We start from the raw sequence: 18,793 nt of genomic DNA, 5'->3' as shown, positions 1-18,793 counted from the left end.
GAAAGATATGGGTTTAGAGTCATTGTGATGCCTGTATGTTTTATGCTTGTAGTGATGTCTCTGGTACTTTGTCTCACAGGGTCCCCCTTAGGATCTCTTGTAGGGCTGGTTTAGTGGTGACAAATTCCTTCAGTTTTTGTTTGTTTGGGAAGACCTTTATGTCTCCTTCTATTCTAAATGACAGACTTGCTGGATAAAGGATTCTCGGCTGCATATTTTTTCTGTCTAGCACACTGAAAATCTCGTGCCAATTCTTTCTGGCCTGCCAAGTTTCAAAAGAGAGATCAGTCACGAGTCTTATAGGTCTCCCTTTATATGTGAGGGCACGTTTACCCCTTGCTGCTTTCAGAATTTTCTCTTTATCCTTGTATTTTGCCAGTTTCACTATGATATGTCGTGCAGAAGATCGATTCAAGTTACGTCTGAAGGGAGTTCTCTGTGCCTCTTGGATTTCAATGCCTTTTCCTTCCCCACTTCAGGGAAGTTCTCAGCTATTATTTCTTCAAGTACCCCTTCAGCACCTTTCCCTCTCTTTTCCTCCTCTGGGATACCAATGATGCGTATATTATTTCTTTTTAGTGTATCACTTAGTTCTCTAATTTTCCCCTCATACTCCTGGGATTTTTTATCTCTCTTTTTCTCAGCTTCCTCTTTTTCCATAACTTTATCTTCTAGTTCACCTATTCTCTCCTCTGCCTCTTCAATCCGAGCCGTGGTGGTTTCCATTTTGTTATGCATTTCGTTTAAAGTGTTTTTCAGCTCCTCGTGACTGTTCCTTAGTCCCTTGATCTCTGTAGCAAGAGATTCTCTGCTGTCAGCTATACTGTTTTCAAGCCCAGCAATTAATTTTATGACTATTATTCTAAATTCACTTTCTGTTATATTATTTAAATCCTTTTTGATCAGCTCATTAGCTGTTGTTATTTCCTGGAGATTCTTCTGAGGGGAATTCTTCCGCTTGGTCATTTTGGATAGTCCCTGGCGTAGTGAGGACCTGCAGGGCACTTCCCCTGTGCTGTGGTGTATAACTGGAGTTGGTGGGCGGAGCTGCAGTCAGACCTGATGTCTGCCCCCCACCCACCGCTGGGGCCACAGTCAGACTGGTGCTTGCCTTCTCTTCCCCTCTCCTAGGGGCAGGATTCACTGTGGGGTGGGGTGGCCTGTCTGGGCTACTTGCACACTGCCAGGCTTGTGATGCTGAGGATCTGGCATCTTAGCTGGGGTGGGTAGGCAAGGTGCACAGGGGCAGGAGGGGCAGGCTTAGCTTGCTTCTCCTTAGGTGATCCACTTCAGGAGGGGCCCTGTGGCAGCAGGAGGGAGTCAGATCCGCTGCCGAAGGTTTGGCTCCGCAGAAGCGCCGAGTTGGGTGTTTGCGCGGAGCGAGCAAGTTCCCTGGCAGGAACTGGTTCTCTTTGGGATTTTGGCTGGGGGATGGGCGGGGGAGATGGCGCTGGCGAGCGCCTTTGTTCCCCAGCAAACTGAGCTCTGTCGTCCGGGGGCTCAGCAGCTCTCCTTCCCTTTGTCCTCCAGCCTTCCCGCTTTCTGAGCAGAGCTGTTAACTTATGACCTCCCAGATGCTAAGTCGCGCTTGCTGCCGGAACACAGTCCGTCAGGCCCCTCCGCTTTTTGCAAGCCAGACTCGGGGGCTCTGCTTGGCCGGCGAGCCGCCCCTCCGCCCCGGCTCCCTCCCGCCAGTCCGTGGAGCGCGCACCGCCTCGCCGCCCTTCCTACCCTCTTCCGTGGGCCTCTCGTCTGCGCTTGGCTCCGTCGACTCCTTCTGCTAATCCTCTGGTGGTTTTCTGGGTTATTTAGGCAGGTGTAGGTGGAATCTAAGTGATCAGCAGGAGGCGCGGTGAGCCCAGCGTCCTCCTACGCCGCCATCTTCCCTCTCCCGTAAGATGAGTTTTAAGACAATGACTTAAATGACTCCACCATGGGAGTCAGTAAAACTATTTTTATTTTGAAGGAAAAATTAATCTTATAAGCATTTTCATTTTCCCTGTTCTTAACCTCATTCTCTCTCCAATTTTTCTAATGCATAAGGATATTCAGTTGGATCAGCAAACCCAAGATTCCTAACTGAGCTAGTTTATATATCTTTCCAGTCTTGCCTCTTAGATTCTAAATCCAGTTCATTTTCCAAATTTTTAAGTCAGAAACATGGTACTCCTTGTGAGCTTTCCCCTTTTCCCACCATCCATAAACACTCAATTATCAAAAATAACTCATGTAATTTTTAAAAATCTCTTGGTTCTGTTCTCTACTCTGTGCCTTATCTCAAGAACCCATCTTAGTTCCCCCAAGATCGTTGCACTAACCATGTATTTTCTTTTTGCCTATAATCTTGCCTTTTTTCTCCTTTTCATTCTGAGGCCAGAATGAAAATTGCAAATATTTTAAATTATTCTTCCCCTATTTAAAATTTTAGATGTCTTTCTTTAAAGTATAAGTATGCATGTTGTTCTGATACCTTGGTGCTCACCTTGTTGGCATGGGGCAACAGCTGCTCCTATAACAACTCCAGCTCCTGACAGATCCTGCTTCAGCTTCGTCCTCTCCTCGCCTAGGTACATATTTAGCATGATGAGGGCAACAGCTTCTTCTCTTTGGAGAGGGAGGTTTGGAGGTCATAGGACTGATGCAATTTCCACTTTGTTCTCATGAATTTTATCCCATCCTTTGTAAGCTGCGAATTTCCTTACTCCCTCTACTTTATGTCCATATTTTCATCCCAAGTGACTCTTCTGCCTTCAGATCCCAACTCCATCTGCATAAGTAAAGACCTCTCCTAACGAGGTTAGTATTAGAAGTACCAAGGGAATTTCATGATTCCAATTTTTCATTTCATCATTTTTGAGAAGTGTTCATCGATGATAAGGATAACAAGTTCAAAGGAATTTCAACCTCTGTATATTGTCTCTACACTAAAAATCTAGTTTGAAGAAAATTACTCAGAGAAACTTAGTTCTGAAGTTGCATCATTTATGTAATTCAAGGAAGGTGATTATACAAGTTTTTAAACATCCTAATTTTAAAATCTATATTATTGAGTCTGGCATTATCAAGGTTATCACCCATTTGTGAAAACACACGTTTAACTAGAGCAAAATGAACTTTCATCATGTTCTTTTTTTAAAAAAAAAAAACCCTTTTTTAATGTTTATTTATTTTTTGAGAGAGAGAGTGCACAAGCAGGGAAGGGACAGAGAGGGAGACACATAATCTGAAGCAGGCTCCAGGCTCTGAGCTGTGGACACAGAGCCTGATGCGAGACTTGGACCCACGAACTATAAGATCGTGACCTGTGCTGCAGTCGGGCGCTCAACCGACTGGGCCACCCAGGATCCCCTTCATATTCTTTTCTTTATAGACACATCTGAGAGATGCTCTATAGAAATATCTTGTACCTGATAACTTAATTATCCAGTCCTAATGGGCTGTCCTAATATTTATATTTCTTGCTAAATCAGAAAGTGTTAATTAAATAAATACAAAAATTATTGTAACCTCCATATTCGATTTCAAAGAAATTTTGCGGTATAGCTTGAATTCCACATTTTTGTCCATACAATGATCCTTGAAATGATATTATATACTATAACTAAAGCTATCCAATGCAGAGTTTATTCTATTGCAGCTGAATTTAATTTTCATTGGCCTCCACATCTCCATATTATTATTATTTTTGCCTTTGCTTCTCCCAAACCTCTATTATTTAGCCGGGTTCACTACAATTAGCCCTTTAGGGGAAATCCACTACTATATGTGGATTTAAAAAGAAGATATTAAGAAATGAGCCTCTCTCAAAATATTTCTTGTTTGAAAAAAGCTATTTAAAAAAAACTATTTTAGGACTACAAATTATCACTCTTCCGTTTACAATAAATTTGCTTCTCGGATACCAAAATAACAAGTGTTGTTTCTGGAACTGAAGCAATCTTACAAAAATATAGTTGTCCTCCAGGAATTTTTCAAGAGAAAATAATGGGAAGATTTGGAATTCCAGTTAGTGTGCCTTTTGCAAACTTCCATTGGCAGGATATAAATACACCTCAGAGATTCACTATGGAGGAATAAAGGCACTGTGTCAAACACTTCTTGAATTCTTGACTTCCTTGGATATCCTTCCTTTCTTATTTTCCTCATATTGGCTTTACTTTCAATTGGAAATGAAATACAGAATAAGAAAACAATAAACTTATGGGATAAAAAAGGCACATAAATAAGTTTGGAGATTGAAATCCCCTCCACTGAGATGATAAAAATTAAGGATGGGAATCCTGACATCATTGAGTTCAACCACGTTTGTTCAAGGTAAATGGTCCAACCCATGAGAAATTGTTTGAAAGTTACTTCAGACTGATCCTAAAATGCTTTAAAGTATGATATCTTGAGTAAACATCGCTTTGATGAAGACACCGACCTTAATAGTGGATATAAAAGCATATATTGTTGTTTGTTACTTCTTAAGTATCTGTACTTAGTGTGGTCCATGCTGGAAACTCCAGGGCCTGAAGACTCAGAGGGCTCTTAAGTTCACTGTGAGTACTTTTCAAATGTGCTCTGGTTAAAAATAAACTAAATTAAATCAGTATTTCAACCTTATATCCTTAGGAAATTGTTGACTATTATAAATGATGCCAAACCTCAAATCCAAAATGTTTTATAAGAATTTGCATTCTCTCAGTTTTCATTTCTGTGTATAAGAAACTTATGAACACAGTGGTGACAACCATTGCTTTTTGCTCACACTGACCCAGCAGAAATATATATTTTTTTTACCTTTTTGCTTGTTTTTCCTACTTATTTTTCCCTTCTTCCTATCCTTGGGGGTGGCATGGGAATGGGAAAATACATTTGAAGCTCTGTTTGGCACTGCTTAAGTTCTAGGGAATTCTGTTTACCTTGAACAAAGGCTAAGTAATTTCACCGTACTTTAAGCAAGAATTGTCATGTAACTCAGAATATATTAAATGATCCATAATTTGCTAATATTTTTCTTCATCAAATTTTCACCAACAGAAACAAAAGTATTCTAGGACTTATCTGCAACAAGAATGGAAAAACCAGTCACTTAAAATTATAAATTTTTTAGGTCTGGATAATTACCACTATATATTTCCAGACAGAATTCCTCACATATCAAAATTAGAAACACCTGTGTAGCAAACCCATAAATGACAGCACTATGTCGATTATATTACACATAAGATACTGTATACAGTAAGTCCTACATAATTGTCTTGAAAGAAGTCTCTCTATTTCCTAGTCAATTTCATTTGGGTACTAGTATGTGCAAGGTACACTCATCAACATACATACAATTTGATTTTTTCCTAATTAGGGTAGCATTTGTGACACTTTTAAAAGACCTTACCTCAGTTTGGATCCAAATATTTAGATGTGAATATTTTCTTGGAGGTAAGGGGCAATCTCTAGTTCTTTCACAAGTCCTGATAAAAGCAGTGTTTGTTTTTCAAAGACCCTGCCAAGGTTGCCTGTGAGGATGTAGTGACTAAATGATCACAAAACAAAATTTATAACAGCCTGCATTCGTGGAGCACCACCATATGTTTGAGTTAAATGGCTCTGAAAATTGAATTATCTATAATTCTATATCTATATCTATATCTATATCTATATCTATATCTATATCCTTTACTCTGCTTTAAGCACTTGATACTGAGGAGTTCATGTACAATGAGTTTGAGCAAAGTTCAGTAAGCACCATCTGGTGTGGGCAGAGACTCAAGGCAAAAGGGTTAGAAGATGCCTGGGATTTCAGTTCAATCACCATCCTGTGGAATGGTTCAGAGAGATGCAGATGGGCAAAACTATCCCGCCTCTGAGTTGTTCTTGCCTTTGATAAGATATGCATGAGGGCAGCCTTAGCGTTGGTGGAGGGGGAGGGTAATTCATCTGGGAATGAATTCCATGCAGTCAGAATTTAGGACCCAGACATCCAAGGGGATACTGGAAATGACTGTGGTGCAGCATTTGGAGACCTTAATGGAAGCTGAGGTCACACACAGAGCTTCCTGGTAAGGGGAAGAGAAGCTGCTGCCCTAGCTAGCAAACTGGAAAGAACCTCTGGTTCATTCAAATAAAAGGCAATCTTGCTTTTTTTCTCCACATTGGCATCTATTAATTCACAGGCACCGTACTGTGTGCTTCGAATGTATTATCCCATGTAATAATTGTCACAACCTTGTGAGGCAAGTATTATTACTCTTATTTTCATTTTATAGTTCAGCATGCTGAAGCACAGAAAAAAATTTGTGTCCCCAATATAGAATACTGTTTGCCAGAACCAGGTATACTATAGAAAACAGGCATGAAGGGGTGACTTTAGAATTGTGACTTTGGAAAAGCATAGGCTTCGATGAATTTTGTAGACATAGCAAAAGTTAATCTTCTCACCATCATATAGCTATCCAGGGGGCGAGCATCAGGACTAGCATGGGGTCAGTGAAACACTCACCTTGGCTGTAAAGTGGAAGGGCTCCTCAAAAAACCTCAGTAACTAAGATGCATGATATTTTAATGTAATACTTAAAATTTTAAAATTAATGCAAAAATCTGTGATGAACAAAATATTGAAAATTTACATAAAGACAGGATTATTCTGACTGATTTTCTTTTCTGTCTGACTTTAATATGGCCTGGCATGGCAACAGGTGGGAGGCCTGAACTTGAATGCTGTCAGTCTGAGCTCAGAGCACAAGCTCGTAATCGTTATTGGCTAATGTTTGTCAGGATTTGGAAGACAAAGAAGAGTAAAATATAACTTAAAGAATTTAAGACTGATGATCAAGGATAATGGCAAAATTATGGAGCTGGTTCTTCAGGAGGAAAACAGAAAATGAGTAATTTAATTTCCCGTGTAGGTTCCCACTTAGAAACTTAAGTAGCTGGATAGTTTGGCTTCAAAGACAGAGGACCAACAAAAATCTTATTTAACTTTAAACTTTTCTTTGCCTCTCTTGCCTCTCTTGGTACTCTTTTATCAGTGCCAAGAATCCAATTACTGATCATAAGGAGCCTAGAGCAGTTTCCCTGTACCTGGTGGTATATTTTTTTTTAAAAAAAATATAAGATACAATTAAGAGTGACTTGAACACTGAGAAACATTTCTTATTTCACATAACAGAAGCTCTGGAAGTAGGGTGATTATTCCAAGATTGGATAATTCAGTGCCTCACCAATGTCATATGGACACAAGTTTTTTCATTTTTAACCTTTGCCTTCCTCAGTGAATCAGCTACTGTCTTCATGGTTATAAGGTGGTTACAGCAGCCCTGGGCTTTATGTTCCCATGCACCAAAGTCCTTCTTTCTCCTTTTAACAGCAAGAAAACCTCCTTCCAGAATATCTCATCTAATATCTGACTCCAGAACCAATGGTGAATTCATATTTTTGTTTGTTGATAACAGTATAGCATAGGTAAGAGTCATACTCTGGAGGGTGCAAAATCAGCCTCCATCACAATAACTATGTAACCTTAGGCATCTCATTTACATTCTCTGTACCTCAGTTTTCTTATTTAAAATTTATAATATAGCTACATCATTGGGTTATTGAAAAAAATGTGGGTTAATATACATTTAGTTCTTAGAGTGGTATCTTGTGGGTAAAATACACTCTATTTAAACTGTTAGCTACTATTATTTTTATGATGACCCTCAATGTAAGATATTTAATTTAACTCATGGAAACATGAGAGGTAAGAAAATGTAATTAAAAAAATCAATAAAAGGTTCAGTTGCATTGTATAATATTATTCCCATGATATAATTTGGATGGGATGTCTGAAAAGGGGAATAAGAATCACCTTGAGGACTACTATCTTATTTAAGACATACCTATAATCTGTATCTGTATGCATATCTATATCTATGTTTTTAAAATTGTTGTTCACATAGCCAAAATCAGAGGCTGATCTTAAGTCAGCAACATTGACTTCATGAAAACATCCTGATTTGACTATTTTAGAAGCAGGCAATATACATGTCTGCAGAGTATATAGTGCATTTAGGCATAAGGATAATTAAACTGATATCTATTTTGTTGGATTTTATTGTTAAGTTCCTCAGTGAACATTTAGAAAGAAGGGAAATGGGGAAATGGTCTCAATCTATTCAGATAATAAAAATCCCATTTGCAGTATTCTTCCATTAGATATAAAATATACTAGTGCTAAAATATACATTTAATGGTGCCATTACAATCCAGTTCCTTACATATAATTCTTTAAAATTTTTCAATTGCAATTATAAAATTCCATTTCATTTCCTTTCTCTAAGGTTTAATCTTACCATTCAGACTACCATATCTTGCTCACACGAAACTCTCCAGAATGCAGTAAAATAAGGTCCAAAGAGTAAAGTTACACCGTCACTGAATCATGGAGATAAGTTTTTCTGAAACCAACATTTTGTAACTTGGCCTCCTTGAATGAGCTGTGAATCCCCTGAAATAGAACATATAAAAGTTCCCCAGAATTCCCTTCTATTGTATCACTTTCCCCCTTTCTAGTATATGTACTGCCTGAGCAAGCACACACTTTTCCCCTTTCTGTGGGATCTTCTCCATCAGCATAAGATGGAATATTCTTCCCATTTTAAACAATGTTAACAACAGAAAACCCACTATGATACTAGTTCTCTTTAAACATTGCCCAAACTCTTGTCATTTACTTTCAATAAAATGTACTTACCACCTTTACATTATTCCCATTTGGTCGTGAGTGCATTCCACTAAACCAGCCCTTTGAAGGTCACCAATGACATCTTCCTCATTAAATCTAAAGGTCTATTCTCATTAAATTTCAAGGTCTATTCTCAGTCTTCATTTTACCTGACCTATCAGCAACTTTTGCCTGTTGATCACTGTATCCTCCACAAGACAATTTCCTCACTTGACATCTAGGACGTTATGCTCTCTTTTTTCTGCTTCTTTCTTTCTCTCTCCGGATGTATGTGTTAACATCTCTGTCTCTGTCTTTCTCATCTCTCCTTGTCGTAATCAATTGCTGTTGTTTTACTGACTGATCTCTCTGTCTTCTAAATGTGGGAGTGCTCCTGGGTCCACTCCCTTGGTGATTTCGTTCAGTATCATGATTTTGAATACCTCTGCTGAACTCCCAAATTTCTATCTTCAGCCAGGACTTCTCTTTTGTAGGTCATATTGAGTTGTAAAAATGTCTACATCTGCACATAGATATTTAATAGGCAACTAGAGTGTGATGAATCTAAAACTCAGGTACTTGTATACCACCCCTACAAAGCCCTGTTTCTCCTCCTCATTCCAACAAATGACATTTCCATCCTTCCAGTTTTTCATGCCACAAACCTTGAAGTTATCCTGTACCTGTATCTTTCTTTCACACCTAAAAGCCAAAGTGTAAGCCTGTATTATTACTTCTATCTTTTAAATACATTCAGCTGACCACATTTCATGACCACACAATCATCCTGATAGAAATCACCATAATCATCATTCTCCTTGATTATTCCATTTGGCTCCTTACTGATCTCCCTGTTTCCAACCTGGCATTCTTTGAATCCTCAACACAGCGAGTGAAGTTACACAAGTCAAATCATATCATTCCTTTGTTCAAACCTTCCAGCGACTTCTCTCTATCAGAATAAAAGCTTAATTTTAGAATACTTAACCTTTAGGTAATATAATATGTTGGTATAATTGTAGTCTTTTAAGATATCAAATGGAGAAGAATCTCTGAGAAGCTAAAATAGTTTTTAAAATCAAGGAAAACAGAGGGAGATGGGTGGGAGATGGGCTAGATGGGTGATAGGTATTAAAAATCATCACTTGTGATGAATGCTAGGTGTTGTATGTAAGTGATGAATCACTGAATTCTACTCCTGAAGCCAATATTGCACTGTATGTTGGCTAAATAAAATTTAAATTAAAAAAATTAAAAATAAACAAAAATAAATAAAATTAAGGAAAACAAATCTAAAATTTAATTATAGGTTGACGGAAAGTCAGTTGCAACTTATATCATATTTCTAGATAGATCTCCTCTTCAGTCGGATAATAGAGGTTACTCTTACCACCTCAGAGTAGTTTTCATAAAATTAAAATGAGAAGAACAACATTCTAGAAATATTTATTATGTCTATTTGCTTGCATTTTTAGTCTTTAATCTCCCATTTCACAAATAGTTTATATCTCCTAGGATATAAAAAATGGAAGATTTATAGACTTCAGGTTTTCCTAACTCTACTAAAATTACTAGAAATTTAAATGTTCTTTATTTTTAGGTACCAGGATGCCTAATAAGGATAAACAAATTGGATCTAGCTGGAACCTGATATAAATACTACCTTGACAATTCCAGACTTTTTCTGATATATCACAAATTATAATAAATGGACCTATCACTCTTACTTTAGTCACAGCTACTTAAGTCAACTTGGAACTTATTGTTTGCTGAAAATTTACAGAGCCATCTTTTCCATGATGCTTTCCAGTATAATATGGGCTAACAGTGATTTCTTCTGTGCCTGAACATCCATAACTTACAGTGGATATACCAATTTGAATAACATAGATACACATTATTTCAATCCATTTCTAATTTTGCCCTGTGTTAAACTCCTATTTAGATTATAAGCTTTTCAAGGACAATTTCTTTCTTGGTAACTAAATAGTGTTTGGTACCATAGATATTCAAAAACTTTTTTTTAACTGAATACCTATGCATACTATGACAAAATGTACTTTCTATTTCTGAGCCCCCCAAAAAGTTGTAGCTAAGAGATATTTACATTTATAAAATTGACATATTTTGTGTCAAAAGCACAAATCAGTAAAAACAGCTTTCCTTAGCTTCTTTGGGGATGATTGTAAAATTTTTCTCTTATTTTTAATTACTTTTAGCAAGCTCTATTTCCAAGATTGGCTCAGATCCTCTAAAACTTGTACATGATGCTGTGGAAGAAACCACCGACTGGGTCTATGGCTTCTTTTCTTTGTTGTCTGACATCATCTCGTCTGAGGGTGATGAAGAAGATGATGATGATGGGGATGAGGACACTGATAAAGGTACAAAGCATAGAGACACATCTAACTTCTTGGACCAATTTTAGTTATGTATTACAGTGGTTTTCTTAAGTTTAAACACAAATGAGCACTTGGGTCAGGCTAACCCAAAATGAATACACTTCTGAGTTCTAATAGCTTATCAACAGGCTGCCAAACTCAGTAAATTGGTCTCTATTTGGCTTTCATCTTACAGCTTATCTGCTTTTATGACAAAGATGTCAACATTAAATGCTACCATGAGGGTAGCATTATAGTAGAGAGGGTCTTATTATGCAATACTACAAACTCACAATAGGAACTCACATTTATATGCTTCCTTGGGAAAAAAATTGTAGCTATTTCTCAAGTTTATCCTTAGGAAGATTGAAATAACAACAGTAAAACTTGATAGACATATGTTTTATACATGTAAGTCATATTCATAGTCAAATAGCAGAAAGCAATTCTCCTAAAATCATAATAAAAAGTAAATTGATTGAACCAAATGGAGGTGTAATGGAGGGAAATGTTCTAAATGTCACAATTATGCAGCTAACCTATGTACTTTCTCATATATATTAATAAACAAAAGAAAATAAACTCCAACCATACATAAACTGCTATTGAATGGATGTGAAAAGAACAAAGCATAATGATCTTGTCTTCTACATGACATTTTTTAGGGTTAGCCTCAGTCATCAGACTACCTTGACTACCAGGAAAGCTCTTATTATTTTAGACCTCTCTATGACTTTGTCTGAATTTGTATTTGTTTGGCCCCAGTGAGAGGTTGAGATGAACAATAGAGAATAGAAATGAACATGATATATGAACTATAATGTATAATTTGGATTGCTGCCACACTTTTATTGAACTCATAAAAGTGAAACTATCTCACATAAATGTACATAAACAAAGTTTATACTTAAAAACTGGAATTTGGGAAGCAAAGTAATATAAAGACTACTAATGTCAAAACTAATGGATGGCTTTTTTAATGAACAAAAGAAAATGGGAAAATGGAGAAACAGTATTATGCTAAGCTAAAGGTTTTTCTAATTCACTGTTTTTGTCTTGGTCTAGGAGAAATAGAGGAGCCTCCCTTGAAACAAAAAGGTTGGTTGTTTTTACCTTTAATAATGCATTTTCCCCTTTTTATGGTAATGCTCATTTTTCAGCATGACTCAAAATATATTTTACATGATTTGGAACCTTAATTTACTTTCAATGTACAGTTTTTGTTTGGTGATTAGATCAAATTTTATAGGTAGGTAGAGAAATACTCCATTCTCTCCAATAAAGTTGACCCTATTATTTTTCAGTTGATTACTTGGTGCCTTCTTCAGGATATGTGTGAATTCATCTACACATAGATCTGTGTGAGTTGGAATTACAGGAATGAGGAGTGAATTCAGTAGACACAGAAATGGCCCAGAAAATGATGATGCCCATTTTCTTTATTCTCACTGTGGCCAGATTTTAAATTTTTATTCATTTTCTTCTTATTTTACTGTCACTATTAATATTCTTCATTTTTAGGTGATAAGTAGGGGACAGGTTATATGAGATAGTGTGCAAAATAATAATCTTGGAGGCAAAGACATACCAGTCAGTATGTGCCATGCATCATCCCAAAGGAATAGAGTCACCTGGGTGTACTTGGATTTGGTATGGAGGGATTCTTTGCAGAAATAGATTTTGCCAGGCTTTTCAATAACTGCCCATGATTGTCATGAATCCAAGAGATGGAAGCAATATGGCTAGGACAAAGAGGTATGGCTATGGGGCAAAAACCTCAGAGGGGCAAGTATTTTTACAGAAAGAAGGGAGAATTATTTCTAGAAGGGACAAAAGGAGAAAGGATACCTTCCTGAGGTATATTTGGAATGAGAAACAGCCAACACATAGCCAGACTTGATACAATTGTGATGTTTTAGTCATTGCTGCACATATTCAGCAGAGGCTTTGGGGGGAGAACTTGCTGGCTTCTGTTGCTATCTGCCTAGACCTCCTATAGATACAAACAGTGGGATACAAATTTAGAGCTTTAGCCTTGTCTGAGGAGATGATGATTATCTCACTCTCTGGGGTAAAATCCATTTAGTTTATGTTAATTTGGAAAATTTGAATTTGTAACTTATCCAACAAAAGAGAGCTGAGCTAGTGATACTAAAATGTGAGAAATCCAGAAATGAAAGTGTTTGTGAAGTTATCAAGAGGAGAAAGGTTTCATGATCACAAATCCAGGATGAGAATGTAAGAACTCAAGCCATAGTTCAACCATCAAATCCAGGTTTAGAGATTCTAGATTAGTTTTAAACTTCCTGAGGTTAGAAACAGCTTTTTTTTTTTTTTTTTTTAATAGCTGATCTCCAATGGATAGTTCCTAGAACACAGTAAAAGTTTAAGCTAATGAGTTACTAGCCATTGTCTGGAAACAAAAGGTTATGTATATTGTGTATTCCAATCAGAAAAGGAAGGGAGAAAAACAAATATTTTCTTACTTATAAATTGAATTCTACAAGAAAATCATAAGATCAAATTCTTCATAAATCAATATCTAGAATTTAATAATCTGTTCTTTCCTTTTGATTTGAATTTCCCTATGGGATTATTTTTAAATTGTTTCGTGTAATGATTAGCATAAATTGCAAATCTACATAAAGCTGTTTAACTATTATTCTTTAAATTATTGCCGTGTTTTATAAAATCAACAGAAAGACTATTAAATAGCTGTTAAGGATACTTTTTTTTAAAAAAACATGTCAACAATGCTCATTAGTTAAAACAGTCTAAGTGATATATGTGTTTAAAACCATGTACACTAATGTCTTGAAAGATTACAAAGAAGAGTAGACTTAAAATCATCTGAATGTATATATATTAAATAGATATATATATATATATTTAATTTTTAACATTTATTTATTTTTGAGAGACAGAGAGAGACAGAGCACAAGCAAGGGAGGGGCAGAGAGAGAGGGAGACACAGAATCCAAAGCAGGCTCCAGGCTTCAAGCAGTCAGCACAGAGCCTGATGCAAGGCTGGAACTCACAAACCATGAGATCATGACCTGAGCCAAAGTCAGACACTTAACCAACTAAGCCACCCAGGCGCCCTTGAATATATTTTCTTAATAATATAATTCAGAGGGTTGCATGAATGGACATTTGAGGAAACAGATACCCTACCTTGGGTATAAAAGCTATGTAACAATGAACATTAGTTAAAGTAGACTGAAGGAAATATATTTCATTACAATTACTATTTTTTTATTTATAGTATTTCCTTTGTAGAGTCATAGAGTCGATAAGAGTTTTAAGGCAATATATATAATATTTTACAAACATTTCTAAAAACAAAACATTTCAAATACATATTCTGTTTTTATTTTTATTTATTTACTTTTTATGTATTCTGTTTTTAAAAGCAAATTTCAAATATTATTATTAGAAAAGAGATGCTATGAACTTACCTCTATTTTATGATGGATTATTTTATACATTTGCATATTTAAAAATTGTGGTTTAAGAAGTATGTTTTTGGTAATCTAGAATGACAGTCTCTTAAAACATTTGATTTTCATCCATAAGTAAATGATTGTTGGTCTCCTCATGAATGCTCTTTCCCATTCAGATATATTCAATACTATTTAGCCATTTTATATTACCTAAGTTATCAGGCCGTGGGATTGTTTATTTAACCGTCCTGTGTCTGTATGAAGCATTTTATTTAAATGCACTTAAAATGTTAGTTTCATTTGTCCAGTTGCTATTTTCATCAAACTAAAAACTCAGCCATCCTGTTATTTATGGGTGGAGTTCACAGGTCGAATTTGATGTAGCATAATGGTTGAGTCAAACAATCTCAGAGTTGAGGGTTGATTATTAAATAAATTATTAATATGGATGACATTTTTGAATCTGCAATTCTGTGGCTTATGTTGTTATAAATAAATATAGCTTCAGGGCATTAGATGTAGTACCTAGTGTCTTTATATTCTTTATGCATATTTACTTTTCAGCTTGTCAAAATTTTAAAATAGTAAATTCTATTACCAAACACTATATGATGAGTCCAAGGTACTGAATCATTATAAAATTTTATATTTTATTATATAATTATTTGAAATTTATAACTATGAGAAACAAATACCGTTGTAAATCATAATTTCTGAAACACTTTTTGGCTGTGTATGGTAGGTGTGCTTTGTTTATCTGGATCTCCTGTTATGTAACTTCTTCCCAGTACAGTATACGTTATGGATGTTGACTCCTTACTTTTCCAGGGTACACAAGTGCAGATAGCTATAAAGGAATGAAATTACATCTGTATGCTTTCTTAAAAGTAATTTGCCTGAAAACACACCTAAGTTCATAATAGTATTCTACTTTACAGCATAAAGAAATAGACTTCGCCCATCCTAAAATTGCTAGAATGCTGACCAGAAAGACCGAGAGGAAAGGTCTTGACCTCTTGGTCTTTCTGGTCTATCCTCATACGTTTGCTAAAGGAGAAGCATGATGTTGATACACAAGTGCTCTTTTTCATGACGGGATGTTCTGACACCAGAGATATGATGGTGTGGAGGAGATTGGAGATTAGAGCAACGATAAGTTTCACTTAATGACTTTACCTTTTATTTAGCTGAATAATGTAAAAGATTGGATTGCTCTTGAGGGAGGTTCAAGAGCAAAGCAAAAAGAGTATAGGTAGGAAATACTAAAAGCTATCAAGGGCTTTTAAAAATTTAAAAATAAATAATCCTTTTCAGTTATTCTCAGTATATGATCTTGCGACCTGTCATTGGCTTGAAAGAGCACTTTGAAACAACCAAAGCAGTGTAGTTTAGTGACATTGATTCTTTTAAATATAGCTGGGATAGTTTCTGAGACAACCAAACTTTTAAGATGCACTGAATTAACAACATTTTATGTAATTATATTATAAAATATCTAGTCTAATTATAGCCAAATCTCATATTATTTCATCTAATGTAAAATGCTTAGTATTTTATATCTCCTACTGACAAAAACTTAAGTCATATACTAGTTGAGGAAACAATTTACTCTATGTATATACACATATATGAACATGTGTGTATATATGTATAATACATTATGCAACATTTATTCATTATATGCTATTTATATTACATGTATTTTCTACCTCCTATTAATAAAAAGTATAAAACTATATGCTAGCTACTGGTTTTAAATATACATATTTAAATATATGTAATGCTTAATACATTATACAACTTTATGGTAGTTAACAAAATTATGAGTCATTTCTTTTATATTTGAAACATATTTATTAAGTCCCAAAAGTAAAACCTTAGAATTTGATATCCCTTCACATATATATTGCTGAAATTTCAAACTCTTTATCATGCTCTTAGCTTCATAAGCAATTGAAATTTTTTGTATACACTACATGACATTAGTCCAAATAAAATAAGGTAAAATAGAATATTGGTTTGTCTGATTTTTATAACTTATTAGTAATATAAATTTATTAGGGGTGGCTCAGTCTGTTGAGAGTCTGACTTGATTTCAGCTCAGTTCATGATTCCTGGGTCATGGGATCAAGCCCCCTGTTGGGCTTCATGCTGAGCATGGAGCCTGCTTAAGGTTCTCTCCCTCTCTCTCTTTCTCTCTCTCTTTCCTCTGTTCCTCTCCCCACTTGTGTACATGTGCTCTCTCTCTCTAAAAATAAATAAATAAAAATTTTTAAAAAGTTTAAATAAAATAAATTTATTATGTTAACTCCACCTCATTTTAGCCTTTTCATCTACTTTTAATGACATATCTTCCAGTTGTGTTGCAAAATTTATTCTTTCTTAATAATTTCCTCAAGATGCAAACTAAAATTATTCTTTTTTGTTTAATTTTTTTTAACGTTTATTTATTTTTGAGACAGAGAGAGACAGAGCATGAATGGGAGAAGGTCAGAGAGAGGGAGACACAGAATCTGAAACAGGCTCCAGGCTCTGAGCTGTCAGCACAGAGCCTGACGTGGGGCTCGAACTCACGGACCGTGAGATCATGACCTGAGCCGAAGTCGGCCGCTTAACCGACTGAGCCACCCAGGCGCCCCCAAACTAAAATTATTCTTGAACTGCAAAACAAAATTATATTTTTTGAGATAGGTAAATTTGATTTGAGTAAGAGGTTTGAAAATAAAAGCTGGTTTGTCTATTAGCTAATATGGAAAACATTATAAATAACAATGGCAAACATAAATAAAGTGAGCAGTACCCAGGGTTTAGATGAATATACTAAAGCAAGACATAATTTTATCCAAAATCGTTACAATTTACAATATTTTGGTTTTTTTTATCCTTTCTGGAAAATTGGTTGGTTGCACAAGTACTCCTATTTGAGAATAGTAGAAATATCTAGCAGTCATTTGGAGAGCCTAATAAAATCATTTTACTTCCAGGGAATTCAGAAAGTAAATGACTTTCAGAATAGAGTAGTAAATCTTTTGCAAATCATGTTTTTTTCAGACCTTTGTTTCCAATATAACTGAAGAAAGCATTAATCAATTACTCAGCTGAGAGATCATTGAAAATAAATTTATTAATTCCCTATGTCATTTTAACATTACTTGGAAGAACACTTAAAAAAGTAAACATTACTGTAATAAAATTGTCATCTCTGTGTATGTGTGTGTGCATGTATGTGTAGCACACATGTTCTTATATACACGTTCATGCATAAGGCATATGTATGCATGTATGCATACATTTTCATAAGGCTTCTCAACATTTGTATCGTTAAAAGTAAACAAGAAGGTTAGATTTGTTGTTGAATCTTATCTAATCCCATCTGTATATCATATCCACAAACCCATAAACTTATTGAAGTTTTATGCATCTCATAAAGAGATAGATGTCTTCTAATATAATTTTGCTTTTCAGGTTTAATTATATTTTATAAAAATTCTTAAGATCGTAACCTTTAGATTCTTATAACCATAGGATATGAAATAAATTCAAGATTTCAATTTATAAACTTTTTTCTAGAGAAAAAAGTATATAAATTACGCTATATCATAGTTTAATCAAGAAAAAAATTCCCAGTGATAAAAATATATTGTTCTTTAATGAAATTTTGTGAAAGAAATGGAGTGAAAATATGAATTTAAAAAGAATAAAGATATACAATTTCCAAATGTTAAAAAAGAGCTTGTTGTGATATTTTAAATCCATAATGAAGAGTCTCACAATATTGTAGTATTTAGAGTCCATTCACCTGATTTTTTTAGAGACATGAAGAAATTTTATTTTCAAAAGTCAAAATTCATAATAACCTGTAAATTATTTGCAACTTTTTAACTATGATAAAAAGTTTAGAAGTTATCTTCAAAATATGGAAGGAGATGCGGTTTTCCAAGGTTTGCCAAGGTAATGTCAAAGGGAAAAAAATTAATGTCACTGTAATGAAAATGAACATTTTCTTTTCTGGATAACCTGAGGATTCTCAGTGAGAATATTCAGAGCATGAGGGCTCATTTCCACCATAATCTACAATGTTGACTCATGTAGAGGTAATCACTAGTTCAGGACACTGACATGTTTTATCCCCTCAGTAAATTTATTTTTCAGTAAATCTTTTTCAAGTGTTTTTTATGATTCAAGCAATATTCTAGGTGGAGGAGAATATATAAGTCTTTGGGTACAACATTCCCAAATGTTGATGATGAAAATTTGTGAAATAAGATAATAAATAAATGACT

At 35.1% G+C, this 18,793-nt stretch overlaps 1 protein-coding gene across 2 annotated transcripts in view; it reads left to right on the top strand.

The window, feature by feature from the left end:
• The window catches only part of TRDN (triadin), a 403,209-nt gene that overhangs the window by 63,850 nt on the left and 320,566 nt on the right, over window positions 1-18,793 (top strand). For both annotated transcript variants that reach the window (XM_040474537.1, XM_040474536.1), the window contains exons 3-4: window positions 10,906-11,070; window positions 12,133-12,165. In XM_040474537.1, the coding sequence (XP_040330471.1) occupies window positions 10,906-11,070; window positions 12,133-12,165 (198 nt within the window). The remainder of the gene's footprint in view (window positions 1-10,905; window positions 11,071-12,132; window positions 12,166-18,793) is intronic.

This window comes from Herpailurus yagouaroundi, unplaced genomic scaffold (genome assembly GCF_014898765.1).
Source record: "Herpailurus yagouaroundi ecotype Mexico unplaced genomic scaffold, PumYag 139, whole genome shotgun sequence".
In the NCBI taxonomy this organism is placed as follows: domain Eukaryota; kingdom Metazoa; phylum Chordata; class Mammalia; order Carnivora; family Felidae; genus Herpailurus; species Herpailurus yagouaroundi.
The sequence above is the reverse complement of the archived record's forward strand: the minus strand, read 5'-3'. Positions and strand labels throughout refer to the sequence as shown.